Genomic DNA, 16989 nt, shown 5'->3' on the forward strand with positions numbered 1-16989 from the left:
ACTAGTAGCAGAAGCAACCCATGCCTACTGTCTCACTTCTATTCCTGAAATATTATGGGCATTATCTTTAAGGTTGTACTGTGCTTTGGATATTTGAGTGTGGTTGTTCATGAAAAGTTTACTGGGACCTTGGCAGTGACAGAACACTAAGAGGCTTTGTAGTCACTTTAAGAAGTTGAAAATGTAGCTTGGTTACTATTAAGTAGGTTACCCTACTACTCTGAGCTTCAATTTTCCTCACCAACGAAATGAGGATTCTGTCTAGAGGAAATGAGAACACTGTTGAAAGGACAGCACAACTTTAAATAGAAAAGTCACTACATGTGAGACAAAGGAAAGTTAGACTTTAATGATAAACAGAAACAACCTGATATAATCAACTGGGTTTAAAGCACAAAGAGCAAGTAAAAATAATGTCTATATTTAAAGTACATACCAATGCATATTTTTTGTTTATTTGTTTGTTTGTTTTGAACCAGAGCACTGCTCAACTCTGGTTTACAGAGGTGCTAGGGATTAAACCTGGAACCTCAGAGCCTCAGGCAGGAATGTCTTTTGAAGAAACAGTATGCCTATGTATCTTTTATATTTGCCTCAGTAATAATGTACTTTGAGAACTAACTTGGGAGGGACAAGTGTGTATGAATCTAAGATTCATGATGAGTTAGTAATGCTACCGCTCTGTTATTATTCATTAATCCTTGGCAGAACTTTCCCTGTGCTTTGTTAAATTATAGTGACACACTGTCTGAAAACATATTCTCTTTATTGAGCATAGATTCCTGTAGAAAATTAGGTGATATGTTAAACTTTTAACGGCATCCTTGACTTTACCTGCTGGTTGTCAAGACTCATCAGTGTCAGGCTGCACGTTGAGACGGTCAGTTTTATATTCATTCCCGAAAACTGAAGATTACTTTTGCCAAGAACTGGTGACTGGAACTTCACGGGAGGCTTAAAAGGAAAAAGCACATGAAGTTAGGGATTTTGTGACAGAATGAATATTCATGGTTTTCAAATGTCACATTCGAAACTCTTCCTCTCTTTTTTACTTTTACGATATCATATAAGATGAAATTATTTTAATACAAACTTTAAAAATGGAATGCAGACATTCTTAAGTAGTGAAATTGAACTCTCAAAACTTTTCTCATATATTTCACTCTCCCTTCAATGTTGGGAGCAGGGATCTGGTTTCTATAAAAGGAAACTCCTGTGAGAGTTTATACTGCCTAGACTCTCAAGTGCTTTGAACACCTGAAATTTAAAAAAAAAGAAAAAAAATGTTATCTAGGTTTCTTGTAATAATGAAAGGCAGAAGAGAAATACAACATCAGCCACCAAGTTGTAGATGCTACCATGATGCCAACCTGACTTCCCTGGGCAGACGACCTCACCAATGTGTCCTGGAACCTTACCGTTCCAGAGCCCTGCCCCACTATGGAAAGAGGGAAACAGGCTGGGAGTATGGATCGACCTGACAACGCCCATGTTCAGTGGGGAAGCAATTACAGAAGGCAGACCTTCCACCTTCTGCACCCCATAATGACCCTGAGTTCATACTTCCACAGGGTTAAAGAATAGGAAAGCTTTCAAGGGAGGGGATGGTGGAAATTGTGTGGAGTTGGACCCTTCTTTTCCTATGGTTGTTTATATTTTTATTTTATAAAGAAAGAAAGAGAGAAAGAAAGAAAGAAAGAAAGAAGAAAGAAAGAAAGAAAGATACAACAAACCAAAATTTATGGGATGCAATGAATGCAGCACGAGGAGATGATTTACAGCTGTCAGTACTGACATTTACTTATTTATTTTGGATGGAAACAGAGAAATTGCGAGCAAAGGGGTATAGAAACAGAGAGACATCTGCAACACTGCTTCACTGCTTGTGATGCTTCTCTCACTGGAGGTGGGAGCTGGAGACTTGAACCTGGGTCCTTGCACACTGTGATACGTGCACTCAACCAGATGTGCCACATCCTGGTTCCTGCTTACATTCAAAAAGGGCTGGGGAGGAATCCCAAGTCAACAGCCTAACTTTAAAACCCAGGGAACTTGAAAAATGAAGAACAAACAAAACTCAAAGCTAATAAAAAGGGGGGGGGAGAGCAGGAATGAAGGTTAGAGATAAATGAAACCAAGGCTAGAGAAACAACAGAGAGAAAAACCAACACAGACCTTTTCTTTGAAAAGATCAATATAATTTGCAAACCTTTATCTAGACGGACTAAGAAAAAAAATGACACAAATTACCAGGATCAGACATGAAAGTGAGACTGTTACTGTCAATAGTTTTTATTTCAAGAGAAACAAAAAAGATTATAAGAAAATGTGAGGAACAACTGTACCAGAAAACTGGATTGCCTAGATGTAATGTACAAATTCATAGAAACAGAACCCCTACCACAACTAGATCATGAAGGAAGCAGGGGAAATAGCTCAACTGGTGGATCTTGGGACTTAACATGGCCAAGGCTCATCCCAAGCACTGCATGACTAGTGCTTCTCTCACTCTTTCATATGAAATGCTCTCTCTCTCTTCATGTGTGTGTGCATGTGCGCACATGTGTGTTTATATATAGACATACATATATATATCATATGAGATTAATAAATCTTTTTATTTTTAAATTTTTTTATTATCTTTATTTATTGGATAGTGACAGCCAGTAATTGAGAGGATGGGGGAGATAGAGGGAAAGAGAAAGACAGACACCTGCAGCCTTGCTTCACCACTCACAAAGATTTCCCCCTGCAGGTGGGGACCAGGGGCTCGAACCTAGGTCCTTGTGCATTGTAACATGTGCGCTCAACCAGGAGCACCACCACCTGGCCCCTACATAAGTATTTTTTTTAAAGACTAAATATTAAAGAAACAAAAAGTCTGGATAAGTTCAATTGGTAAAGCATGAAAATTGAATGCCTAAGACTCCTGGTTCAATCCTTAGTGTCACATGTACTGGAGTGGTTCTCTGTCTTCTCTCCTATGTGAATCTCTCTTTTTTCACGTCTCTCTATATACATATGTGTATGTGTGTGTGTGTGTGTGTGTGTGTGTGTGTATGTATAGTAAACCTATCTTTTAAAAATGAAATAACAAATATTGGCAATAATGCAGAGAAATTGTAGCCCTTGAACATATTGGTTGGAAAGCACAATGGTACAACCACTATGGAAAAGTGCATAGCATTTTTTTTCAAAACAATTAAAAACAGAATTATCATATGATCTAGAATGTATACTTCTGTTCTATTCCCTAAATAACTGAAAGCAAAAACTGCAACAAGTATTTGATATTATCCACTCTTAAAATGGAAGAGATCCTGAATAGCCTTGAGGACATTACATGGAATGGATTCTGCTAGACACAGTAAGACAAATATTACATGATTCTACATATACGGAGGATTTGGCACAAAGTATAGAGGTGGAAAGTAAGTGGTGGTGGTCAGGGACTAAAGAAATCATTGTCAAATGAATATAGAATTTTAGTTTTGCAAGATGAGAAGATTAGTGGAGACGGGTGATAGGAATGATTGTACAGAAATATGAATGTATTTTCAATCACTAAACTGCACACTTAAAATAGTTAAGACAGTAAATTTTGTTATATGGATTTTACCAGAATATTGTAGTTGGGAAAATAGTATAAAAGATTAAATGTTTGTAAAAATTCTTGATATGTATCAAGTACTCAAACACTAGCTTTCAAAGGAAATCATCTCAGAGTTTTCTTTGTACTTGTAAGTTCTGCAAAAAATAACCTGGTTGGTCCTGTTTTATTTTGGTTTGGAGTGCAGACTCTACCCCCTCAAAGGATAAAGTGAGAAATTAAGACATTTTTTTCTTCTTTCTTTTCTCTTTTTCTTTTTTTGGAATGGGGTTGATTTTTCCAGCTACAGAAAGGGAAAGATACCATAGCATCAATGTCCCCTGGCTTCCCCCACCCTATAGGACATACTCCCACATGATACTCCCACATGAATTTCCAGAGCCTTAAACCTAGGTAGAGCCCATGGCAAGACAGGCACCATATCAGATTAGATATCTTTCTAGCCTCCAAATCTTTTTATAGTTTTGTGCCAGGGAATGAATCCAGAGTACCTTACAAGTATAGTACCATCCCTGAGCAGTTTCCAAACACAGTATTTTCATTCTTTCTTTAAAGCTGGCATCGAGGGGTGGGAGAGACATCACAGTGCTATTCCAGCACCCACAGAGCTCATTTGGTGTTGTCCCTTGTATTTCCAGGTGTCGCTGGAATGTTAACCCAGGCCCTCAAGTACACTAAGTCATATGCTCTACCTGGTGAGTAAGCTCCTAGTTCCAGAAAGTCTTCAATGAGTAAGCCTTCTTGTTGGATTCAACCTACTCTCAGAGGCTCCTTTTAGGTCATGGGCTCCATCAAACAAACTAATAAAGGGGGTCCTAAATTCAAAGACCATTTATCAGAGTCATTTATCATGTGGCTCTCTGAGTCACTCTGGGAGATACTGAATAACTAAAGAATGATCAAAACACAAGGCAGGGTGGTACTGAAATAGAGCACTGAGTTGTGACTCTGAAGTCCTGACTTCTGCAGCTAACTCTGACCCTCACTGAACTAACTCAAGACATAACCCACTCCTTCTCTGAGCCCTAGTTTAGCTGTTGGCAAAACAACAGTAGTTGGAATGGAAGATCTTTATATGTCCCGCTTAAGTTTCCTACAATTCTATAATGCACATAATTATATTAAGGGCTTTTGCGTGTCCCATTTTAATTTTTCAAAGCAACTAGGAATTAATTCTCAGGCGAAAAACTTCTCAGCAATAATATTTGCAATCTCTTTAAGTACTCCTAGTTCATGCTTCCCATTGTGCTGGGTACGTTGAAGACACCATTTCATTGTACTCTAACACAACTCTGTAAAGAGCATGCTGGTTTCTTTCCCTTTAAAAATGAGAAAAGCAATAATCCAAAAGGTGAAATGACTTATCTGAGATAACACAGTCAGGAGATGACAAAGTAACAGGTGACAGTTCAAATCTAAGTCTCATTAGATATATAAGAGATCAAAGAGGGCACCTGGTTAAACACGCATGTTACCATGGGCAAGGAACCAGGTTCAAGCCCCTGGTTACCATGATTCATGAATCTCGAACAACACTACTAATCTCTATCTCCCTCCCCCTCCCTTTCCCTTCCTCCTACCCTCCCTCCCTCTTTCCTTCTCTCCATCTCTATACCCTCCTCCTCTCTCAATTTCTCTCTGCCTCTATCAAAAAGCAAAAAAAGGGGGAGGTGAATGACCACCAGGACTAGTAGATTAATTGTACAGACATCAAGCCCCAGCAATAACCCTGGCTGGAAAAAAAAAAAAAAGAAAGAAAAAAAGAAAGAAAGAAAAGGAAAGAAAAGAAATTAGAAGAAAACAGGTCAAGGCATCTAAAAATCAAAATTGCTTAAGTACAGAATACCTGCACTATAAAATACTGAAACTGATAAGCACCAAACTGGTCATCTGGCTCAACAGCTTAATTTGTCAGAAACAAGTACAGCATCTCAGAGAGATGAGGGATCATATTTGGAGCTGAGCAGAAACCCAGAACTGGGAGCTGCTTTATCTGACTGGAACCCAGGGTCTCCACTCTGTCCTTCCAATCCTGGCATTTCAGGCATGCCAGGCAGTTCAGAGAAACAATGAGTGTAGCTGTGATATCATGTCAACTAATAGAGATCAGTCTGGGTCTTTGTCCATACAGTGGAGTGAACAATCAACTACTTTGATATTCTCTTTCTTCTTTGATATTCTTCTTTCTATCTAGAGAAACATAAAAGAAAACACACACTACCAATTATCTTTTTTGTTTGTTTTATTTTTTTCTTAGAGACTGAGAAAACAGAGAGAGAGAAGGAAAGAGACTAAGGGGGGTGGGGAAGCTGGATTGTTGAGTGCACATGTTACAAAGCGCAAGGACCCAGGTTCAAGCTCTAGGTCCCCACCTGCAGGGCAAAAGCTTCATGAGTGGTGAAGCAAGGTTGCAGGTGTCTGTATCTCTCCCTCTCTATCACCTCCTTCCCTCTCAATTTCTACCTGTGTCTATCCAATAAATAAACCAAGAGAAGACACTACAGCACTGAAACTCAAACCCTGGTCATGCACATGGCAGAGGCACATACTGTCCATACCTTTCGTTTTTTAACAGCTCCAATTGGCCCAGGAACAGCGTCACACAGGCGACTTATTGCTTCCCTAAGGAACAGAAGCCATATAAAGACTTAGCATACAAGCCAGAAAGCAGTAGACACTCAGCAAACATTAGCAAGTCTATTGAGCAAAATTATACACACACATAACAGCGGGTCTGTCATAAACACCTCTCCACATTCCTGCAGAAGAACCCATGAGCTTAGACCTTCTGTGGTTCCAACTTAGAAAAAAGACACTATCGCACTAATTCTCCAGTTGCTTTACAGTAAGGAGTCCTACTATTCCCAGTAAGGAGTCCTACTATTCCCTCTCTTCATCTTGGATTTTTCAGCTTGAGTTTTGTGGTGCTGCTGATAGGTGGAGCTCTGTTGTCTAGGAAGACATCACCATATACAGGGAGTTTCTTACACCAAAACACCCCAGTTGGCTCTAATGGAATGAAATAATACCTTTTCTTCAGTTCTTCTTTACTAAACACCAACTGCGTATTTGCGGGATCAACTAATTAGTTTAGCTCAACTAGAGGCCCTTTAGCAAAAGTCAGAGTTATGAATAAAAAGCTTCAAGGGACCTTAACAACAAAGATAATTAAATACAAAACAAACAAACAACACCTAACCCTGGAGGAAGTTCATAAGGATCAGGAGAGATCGAACGCCAAGGTAGTCTCAGATGGAGCTTTATTGACTAAGTTATGGCTACACGCCATTGAGCTTTCATGTCATTTCACAGAATAATAAAAAAAAATCAATAGCAAATTTCCTCCTTTGCTCATTTTTCTCCCCTTACCAGATATTGCACTTCCTGAGAGAAAGGGACCACTCAAATAAGCAGTTGAGCCTTAATGGAAGTGGTAAAGGAACTGGCGCCCTTCTCTCCAGAAATGCAGTTAGAACTAAGAGCTTTTGTCTCTGGGGCTGGGAACATTCATAACCCCCCTACTGACCCCCCCACACACACACACACCCTACCCTACCCTCCGCCTCGGACTTCCCTTGACATAATCTGAACCTTCCCTTGGTGGTTGTCAATGCAGATAATAGACTTTTCACTATGCAGATGAAAATGTCCAAATGTTTTCCTGGGCCCCTCGGAGAGCACTTTGTAAATTTGTAAATAGCATTAACACACACACACATATATATACATGCACACATACTTACAATGTTATGTTTTTTGTATGTATTATATATCATGGGAATATTTTTAATGATATATATATAGATATATATATAGATATATAGATATATTTCTCAAAGTGGGGAAAAGGTCACAGAGTGGAATATAGACCCATTAAAGAAAAATAAACATACACAGCAGTGCAGTGCAACATCCCCAATGTCCTTAGAAAAGATAAATAGGGAGGCTAGGTGATAGCACACCAGGTTAAACACACATAGCATGAAGCTCAAGGACTGGCTCAAGGATTCCGGTTCGAGCCCCTGGCTCCCCACCTGCAGGGGGGTCGCCTCACAGGTGGTGAAGCAGGTCTCCAGGTGTCTATCTTTCTCTCCTCTTCTCTGTCTTCCCCTCATTCCTCCATTTCTCTCTGTCCTATCCAATAACAAAATGTAAAAAATGGCTACCAGAAACAGTGAATTTGTAGTGCAGGCATCGAGCTCCAGCGATATCCCTGGAGGAGGGAGAGAGAGAAGAGAGGAGAGAGAAGAGAGAGAGAGAGAGAGAAATAGGATTCCCAGCATTCTCAGCATCATTCTGGACTTGTTTTAGGTCAAATTCTCCCTCCCCCCATGGGGGGAGTGAAACACTTCTTCAAGGCATCATCTTGTCTGATTTTCTCAATAATTACTTATAACCGATGGGTAGAATGTTTTTCACTTTAGCATATTTTCTCAGAATTTATATTCATTGCTTGTCTAGGGTTTCAACCTTTGTCTCTTGGGTCAAATAGAGGATAACACAGAAGCCTGTACTCTTGCTTGGTTGGCTGATGTTTTAAGTCATCGAAATGACTATTAAATAATTGATGAGACATACATAATTGATCCAAATTGGCCGCTGGTAGAGCCAAACTAACTAGTGAAGTCACCCAACATATATTACGGGTGGTATTCAGTAAAGAAGACCTGAATGAAGGTATTACTTGATCCTTTGCTTCCCTAGAGCCAACTGGAGTGGTTTGGTATAAGAAGTTCCCTGTGTATGGTTTGAAATAGCAAAGGAAGGTATTGATGCTGTCAGGCATAATAACAGTTCTTAACAGAAATTTGTTTTATATAGCACTATTTCATTTTACAAAATGTCCTAGGAACTACTTTCTTGACTCTTACACCAATGATCAGTATCTTCTAACAAACAGTAAAGCTGTAAATCTGAATTAACAGGATTGCTTTATAGAATCTCAAGAACAAAGCTTCCTGGGGCCGGGTAAGGGTACACCTGGTTAAGTGTACCTACTCCCCATCTGCGGTGTGTGTGGGGTGTGCTTCATGAGTGGTGAGGCAGTGCTGCAGGTCAGCTGCTCTGTCTGTCTGTCTGTCTATCTATCTATCTATCTATCTATCAATCATCTATCTCTCCTCCCTTCTCAAATTCTCTTTTCTATTCTATCACGTATAACAGAAAGAAGGGCAAAAAGTGGCTGCTGAGAGTAGTGAATTTGTAGTGCTAGCACCAAGCCCCAGCAAAACTCTGGTGGCAAAATAAGTAAGTAAATAAAGCAAGCAAGCTTCTTGGCAGAGTGGAGCCAGGAATCTCAAGACATGTACAAAAGACTTTCATGTCTGAAGTGCTGAGGTCCTAGGTTCAGTCCCTAGCAGCAACATAAGCCAAGCTGAGAAGTGCTCTCCTTCCTTCCTTCCTTCCTTCCTTCCTTCCTTCCTTCCATCCTTCCTTCCCTTCCTTTGTCTCTCTCTTTCTCTGTATTGCATGCACTAAAAAATAATAATGAAATAGAAATATTTGAATGAAAAATATGTAATTCTTTGTTTTAAAAGCAAGGATGAGATATTCATGTCATGCTTGTTAAATTAAGGAGAAGGAGGAGGACAAGGAGAAAGAGAAAAAGAAGAAACAAAGAAAGAAGATTACAAAATTCAGTGCCAGAGAAGATGGAAATTATTCCATATTCAGCATATCTATCCATTACTAGGGGCCTTGATTAGTATTAATGGTGTTTTGCTAGAGAGCAATTTGGTAAAAGATGACAAGTGTCACAAAACTTGTCAGAGAATTTGTATTCAGTTAGCATTAATGGTCTGGGGAGACAGCAAAATGGTTACACAAAAAGACTTTCATGCTTGAGGCTCTGAGGTCCGTTATTCAGTCCTCAACACCACCATAAGCCAGAGTTGAGCAGAGCTCTGGTCTCTCTCTCTTTATCTCTCTCATTAAAGTACATAAAATGGTTTTTTTTTTAAATTAGCAGTGAGCATACATATAAAAGAATCCTTTCTCTTAAAGTAATACCCCTAAAGTTTGTGACATAAATGTGAAACCTAACGGTGTAGCTAAATTCTGCCTCTGGGAATGTCAAGTGTAAGGCCGACAGAAATATGAGGGGAAAACACTGAAATAGACTAGTGAAAGGACAAGTAGGTCTGGGTGTGGTACACATGTGTTGGTAGCAGCCACCCAAAATGATCTCTGTACAAATAGTGACATAAAGAGTCGGGAGTTGGGCGGTAGTGCAGCAGGTTAAGCGCACATGGTCCAAAGCACAAGGACACATGGATCCCGGTTCAAGACCCCAGCTCCCCACCTGCAGGGGGGTTGCTTCACAAGTTGTGAAGCAGGTCTGCAGTTGTCTATCTTTCTCTCCTCCTTTCTGTCTTCCCTTCCTCTCTCGATTTCTCTCTGTCCTATCCAATAACAATGACATCAGTAACAACAACAGTAATAATAATAACCACAGCAACCTTAAAGAACAAGGGCAACAAAAGGGGGAAAATAATAGCTTCCAGGAGCAGTGAATTCGTGGTGCAGGCACTGAGCTCCAGCGATAACCCTGAAGGCAAAAAAAAGAAAAAAAAAAGGGTCAAACAGTGTATGTGTGTCTATTTTGTATTGTTTTCTATTTTGGAGTCCATTGATATTTGGTTGTAAACAAAATGGTGTCTTCCGTGCCTTATGGTGGTGCTGAGGATCGAGGATTTTGCAGGAGATGCACAAATAATCTCCAAAAATATTCAAAAGCATGCAAACTAAGCTCCCACCACAGCAGATCTGCTCCTGTGCTGTGCAAACGTGAGGACACCTTAAAGATGTCCCTGTGGAGAGTCCGGCAGTAGCGCAGCGGGTTAAGCACACGTGACGAAAAGCTCAAGAACCGGTTAGGATCTCCGTTCAAGCCCCCAAGCCCCAGGCTTCCCACCTGTAGGGGAGTCCCTTCACAGGTGGTGAAGCAGGTCTGCAGGCGTTTCTGTCTCTCTTCCTCTCTATCTCCCCCTTCTCTCTCAATTTCTCTCTGCCTCTATCCAGTGACAAAAAATAAATAAATTAAAAAAAAAGATTCTCTCTTAAAAAAATGAAACAAAAAAAAAAAGATGTCCCTGTGGGGAGGTGGCACAGCCTTTCTCTTGACAACACCCACGGTGAGCTGGGGTGGCGTTCACGTGACAGATAATAACAGATCTGCATGGCTTACTTTGTTCTCGTCCTAGCTTACCTCCTCCACCTTTACAGTCACCCAATTCAATTTTGTATTCAGTTCATTTTTAAGACTTGCTTGTTTCCATGCCCCCAAATTGGTGTTTTGTTTTGGTTTATTTTGGTCTTGTGAGGATATTTCTGAAATATTTTATTTATTTATTGGATACAGACAGAGAGAAATTGAGGACAGAGGGGGAGAGACAAAGGGCGAGACAGATACCTATAGTATTGCTTCACTACACATGAAGCTTCCTCCCTGCAGGTGGGGGTACTGAGATATATGTATTCAATTGGGCACACCATTACCCAGCTTCCCTCCCAAAGTTTTCTAAAGAAAGAAAAAAATGAGCCTTGCTCGGGTTCAGCAATGCTTTCATATTAGAACACTCCCTGTTGCAGCAGGAAGCCTGGGTTCTAATAAATGTGTGGCTATTTCCAGGCCAAGCCCAGAAGCAGCTGCCTTCTGTAAGTATCTCATTTAGTCCTCACAATCTCATTGCAAGGTAGGTATTTTATTTCTCTTTGAATTCAATTTAATTTGTATTGTTTTGGAACTAGAGTCTTGCACGTGCTCAATTTCACTACTCTCAGGCTGGCTTTTCCACAATCGACTAGAGACAGAGAGAGAGTGACAGAGAGTGGGAAGAGATATCACAGTAACAGAGTCATTTAGTGACTTTGAGTCTGGTCATGTGCATAGCAGGGCACATACTCTACCCTGTAAGCCCTCTCTCCAGCCCTGTCCCTGCTTTTTAATTGAGGAGATTAAGGTTCAAAGACCTTAGATAACTACCTCCAAATAACGCCATTGCAAATTCAAGGTCTGACTTCACAAGTGGTGAAGCTGTTCTGCAGGTCTCGGTCTCTCTCTCTCTCTCTCTCTCTTTCTCTCTCTCTCTCTTCCTCTCCCTCTCCCTCCCCCTCCCCCTCCCCTCTCCCTCTTCCTATCTTCCCCTTCCCTCTCAATTTCAGTCTCTACCCCAAATAAATAAATAAATAAAACATAAAAAGGACATAAAAAAGGAAAGTCTTCAATACGCTGAAAATTATATCTTAAGAATATTATGCAATATGAAATAAGCCCGTTGCAGAGAGATAAATAACATAGGCTTTTGCTTAGATGGAAGTCTTTGAGAAATTGAAATCACAGGGACAGGAAGTGGGATGGTGGCTGCTAGGGACTAGAGTTGTTGTTTATAGGGTCCAGAGTTCTCATTTCACAGAATGAAAAGATTTACAGCAACAGTATAGTGACCTCTGCACAACAACAGTGATGTATAACCTCCCCAATGGTACCTTTGAAATAGTTAACAGGGAATATATTATCAACATATTTAAATGATTAAGATATGTACACTTGATGTGTATTTTTGTTGCTGTCATCCTGGACCAACTTTTTCAGACAGAAAGATAAAGACAGAAAGACGCTGCAATACCAGTTTCCCCCAGTGACTCCAAGGCTGGGCTTGAACCTGGGCCCCAGGTGCACTATCTTGCCATGTGTATTTTAACACAGTTTATAAAAGGACTAAATACGCCCCTTCCCAGCATTGTTATTAATTTCAATGGATTTGAGACTCCAAAGAAAGTCCTGAACAAAAATGGTAAAGCTTTTCTATAGGATTTAGAAGGTTACCACCCCTACCCTACCCCCACCTCCCCACCCACACAGACCCCCCCCCAAAAAAAAAATCTGAGACCCTCTCCGGAATTTACACATTCCCAGTTAGGAAACACCACTTTAAAATCAAAAAACCTATCAGATTCTGCTTTCTTTGCTGTTATCAGTGTGAACACATCTGAAACCCCAGACAGGGAGGCCTGCATTTTGTTGCCTTTCTCCACAAAGATCTTTTCTTTCCCCTCAGACTGGGACCAAGAGATTAACTGTAACATTTTTCAAGAACAAGCAGTACTTTCTGTGCTTTTTTTTTTTTTTTTCTTAGAGAGAAATCACCACACCCTCAACCTAAAACTGCTGACTTTACAAATGCCGAGGAGAAAGAAAACAGACGCCTTGAGCAAGGAATTGTCACCAGACTGAGGGAGCCCCTGTCCCTCCCACATTTCCCCCAGCTGCCCAGGAAGCCTGTGTTTCTTTCTGCACCACCCATCTGGCGCTGATTTAGCCGAGAGCTAGCCTGCAGCGAGCCAACAGGCAGCAAACAACCTCTTGGGCGCAGAGTTTTCAGTTTCATGCCTCAAGATTTCCATCCCCAAGCCTGCACTAGAAAGAAAGAGGGAGAAGAGCCCCACTGAAGCAACAGTGGCCACTTTGTTTATTGTTTTGCCACATGAGAGGGAGGAGGGCAGAGGGCTGATGTAAGAGAATGAGAATGCAGCTGAAGATTTGGTTTTAAGCATATAAAAACCCTGCCTACACCATGGGACACCCCCCCCCCAAAAAAAAAAGCAATTTTGTCTGTCTTCATAAAGTCCAAGCTACTCTCTTCATAAAGTCCAAGCTACTCACTCCAACAAAGCCACCTTTCTTCACCAGTCCCTGGTTGTTACAGGACTTAATTTTTTTTGTCTTGTATTTTTCATCCTGAAACAGTTAAGCTCCTCTGAAAGCGATATTACCTAACCCCATCTTAACTATTATTTTCTTTCTAATGTGGAAAGTTATAACACAATCCAAGTGAAGGATTCCGTGAGAGGAGGCAGGGAGGAGGGGATGCAGACGGATTGTTTCCTAATGTTCAGATGCAGTATTTCAGTCAATAAGAGAGCCAGAGAATGAGTAACAGGAAACCAAGCAAATGACCCAATAGAGCAGGTTGAAGACAATTCCCCCTCCCTTCATTTCTCTCTCTCTCCACCTACCCCCTCTCTCTGAATTTCTCTCTCAATTTTGTCCAGGAAGAGTTAAAGTGAGAACAAATTTTAAGTGCAGCAACAAGTTTTTAAAAATGAAGCTCCCGGGGGTTGGGCGGTAGAGCACTGGGTTGAACGCACGTGGCGCAAAGTGCAAGGACCAGTATAAAGATCCCAGTTTGAGCCCCCGTCTCCCCACCTGCATGGGGAGTCGCTTCACAGGCGGTCTGCAGGTGTCTGTCTTTTTCTCCCCATCTCTGTCTTGCCCTCCTCTCTCCATTTCTGTCTTACTCAACAACAATGATAATAATAACCACAACAGTGGTAAAACCATCAGGGTAGCAAAAGGGAAGAAATGGCCTCTAGGAGAGTGGATTCCTGGTGCAGGCACCGAGCCCCGGTAATAATACGGGAGGCAAAAAAGAAGGAGGAGGAGGAGGGGGAGGGGGAGGGGGAGGAGGAGGAGGAGGAGGAGGAGGGGAAGAAGAAGAAGAAGAGGAAGAAAAAGCTCCCAAAGAGGCAAAACAAGGTCTCTTCAATTTCTCAAGGATCTTTGCCTTACTTTTCATCTCTAAATGTGGTACTTTTAAAGAAATAGTTGGGGGCCAGGTGGTAGTACATACATTACCATACAAAAGGATCTGGGTTTGAGCCCCTGGTCCTCACCTGCAGGCAGAATGCTTCACAAACAGTGAAGTTGTGTTGCAGGTACCTCTCTTTGTCTATTTCCCTCTCCCCCTTTCAATATCCCTGTCCTATCAAGTGAAAAGGAAAAGAGGAAAAAGACTATAGGGAACGGTGGATTCGTCTTGCAGACGCCAAACCCCAGCAATAACCACAGTGGGGAAAAAAAAAAAAAGGCCAGCTTATCACCTGGGTGTCTCAAACTGCCTGTGTCGTTATGCATGAAGGGAGCTGTAATTCAGACCCCACGTCACTGTGGCCCAATGATGTTTCAGTTTTTCTAAGAAACCCAGTACTTTCTTTTTTGAAAGCTTTTGCCTTCAGACCATCAAGGCTCAGTGACTTCTGTGTTCAATTTCGTTCATCTTGCTGAAATAAAAGATACCCAAGGAACTGTGCAAGCCTGCAGACAGGACACTCTTAGAACATGAGCCTGGGTCTGTAGAGATAAGCACACAATGGATTCCCTCCCTCGGTGTCCAGAGACAGGGGCACTTCAAACTCCCTCTGCGTGTTTATCAAGGGGCATCACCCATGAGCTATGGAAAGTAGACTCGGCCCATGCCAATTCACCTCCTTTCATTTCAGAAACAGCCACTTGGGGTCCTGGGATGGCCAAAGGAAACCTCTCAGGACTGCCCATAACAACGACTCCCACACTGATTTATCTCACACCACTCTATTCAACCTGAATACTGAGTTCTAAAGTACATTTGCAACCCTACCCAGCCCAACAGCTACAGAACACGGCTTATTATCTCTGCACCAGGAAGCTCCCTTTTGGTGCCTACTCATTGTGCTTTCTTGAAATGAAAGCCCATCCTCTTCACCTCCTCCATAGGTCTCTCTCTTGGAGAATGGAAACAGAGAGTTGGTATTCTGTCCCCACATGCTTTCCTGTGGCAGAATCACTTATTCCAAAATCTGAACACCTGCTGCACACCTTCCAAGTGCTTAAGCCTCATCGTGAAAATGATGGCTTCGACCTTGTGAAAATGACAGTTCTAAAAATGGAGTTGATTTCTAAGCCCCAAAAGCTGCTTTTTCTTATCCTTTTGGATAAGCTGAGCTTTTTTTTTTAAATCTTACTTTAAATGAAATATTTTAAATATTGCAAAGGCATATCTTTTTGAGCCAAAGAGTAACCTTTTCAGCAATATCACTTAAAAATCTAAACTCAAGCCAGGCAATAATGCAGCGGGTTAAGCACACATGGCGCAAAGCACACGGACAGGCATGAGGATCCCGGTTCGCGCTCCCAGCTCCCACCTGCAGGGGGGTCACTTCACAAGTGGTGAAGCAGGTCTGCAGGTGTCTGTCTTTCTCTCTCCCTCTCTGTCTTCCCCTCCTCTCTCAATTTCTCTCTGTTCTATCCAACAACAACAACAGCAATGACAATAATAACAATAAATACAACAAGGGCAACAAAAATGGGAAACAATGGCCTCCAGGAGCAGTGGATTCGTAGTGCAGGCACCAAGCCCCAACAATAACCCTGGAGGCAAAAAAAAAAAAAAAAAGATTCCAGACTCATTAAAAAAATTAAAACCAGTATAATCATTTGCTTTATTCCCTACATCAAAACAAATAATATTCCTCTAGTTCTAGCAATGAGGCCTAGCTTTAAAGAAGAAAAATTTGGTATTCCTTGTGATGTTCTGAATAGTTTGCCACTGATATTTGGGTAGTATAGGACAGTTTCTTTATCATAGAGGGTGGCAGTGGTTGGTGTCAGAAATTAGTGTATGCCCATCGTTACTGTTTGGTGGTTTTCATTAGTACCTCTAGATTTTTATCTAGGAATTCTAGATTTTAACATGTGCCTACACTTCTGTGAAGAGTCAACAACTGGCGGCTGGGTGGTGATATGCCCAGCTAAGCACGCATAGTACTAAGAGCAAGTACCCACACAAGGATCCAGGTCCGAGGGCTCAACTCTCCACTTGCAGGGGAAACACTTCACAAGCAGCAATGCACGTCTGCAGGTGTCTATCTTTCTTTCTCCCTCTTTATCTGCCCCTAATCTCTCAATTTCTCTCTATCCTATCCAATAAAATGCAGAGAAAAAATGGGCACCAGGAGCAGTGGGTTGATTCATAGTGCAGGCACCGAGCCCCAGCAATAACCCTGGAGGCAAAAAATAAAAATAAAACAAAGAATGAAGAACTGAGTTAGCCAGTTGATTCCCATGACAACATAAGGGCAAGACCATGGCGGCGGTGGGGGGGGGCGAGGGGGGGGAGCAGCTGAGGGTTGTGCATCTGCTGAGAATTCCCAACACGATCCCTGCAGAAAGTGATGGTCAACCCTGAATATTTTCTTTTTTAAAAAAATATTTATTTTATTTATTTATTCCCTTTTGTTGCCCTTGTTGTTTTATTGTTGTAGTTATTATTGTTGTTGTTGTTGTTGGATAGGACAGAGAGAAATGGAGAGAGGAGGGGAAGACAGAGAGGGGGAGAGAAAGACAGACACCTGCAGACCTGCTTCACCGCCTGTGAAGCGACTCCCCTGCAGGTGGGGAGCCGGGGTTCGAACCAGGATCCTTATGCCAGTCCTTGTGCTTTGCACCACCTGCGCTTAACCCGCTGCGCTACAGCCCGACTCCCAACCCTGAATATTTTCTTTCTTTCTTTCTTTCTTTTTTTTTATTGTTGTACTTATTGATGTCTTCGTTGTTGGATAGG

At 41.5% G+C, this 16989-nt stretch overlaps 1 protein-coding gene across 2 annotated transcripts in view; it reads right to left on the bottom strand.

Annotated features, from left to right (window-relative positions):
• Positions 1-16989, bottom strand: part of SHC4 (SHC adaptor protein 4) — a 151171-nt gene that overhangs the window by 72420 nt on the left and 61762 nt on the right. For both annotated transcript variants that reach the window (XM_060174627.1, XM_060174626.1), the window contains exons 3-4: positions 6169-6232; positions 835-954 (exon numbers count right to left, since the gene is read on the bottom strand). In XM_060174627.1, coding sequence (XP_060030610.1) covers positions 835-954; positions 6169-6232 — 184 coding nt within the window. The remainder of the gene's footprint in view (positions 1-834; positions 955-6168; positions 6233-16989) is intronic.

The sequence above is a fragment of the Erinaceus europaeus genome, chromosome 16 (assembly GCF_950295315.1).
Source record: "Erinaceus europaeus chromosome 16, mEriEur2.1, whole genome shotgun sequence".
Taxonomy (NCBI): Eukaryota; Metazoa; Chordata; class Mammalia; order Eulipotyphla; family Erinaceidae; genus Erinaceus; species Erinaceus europaeus.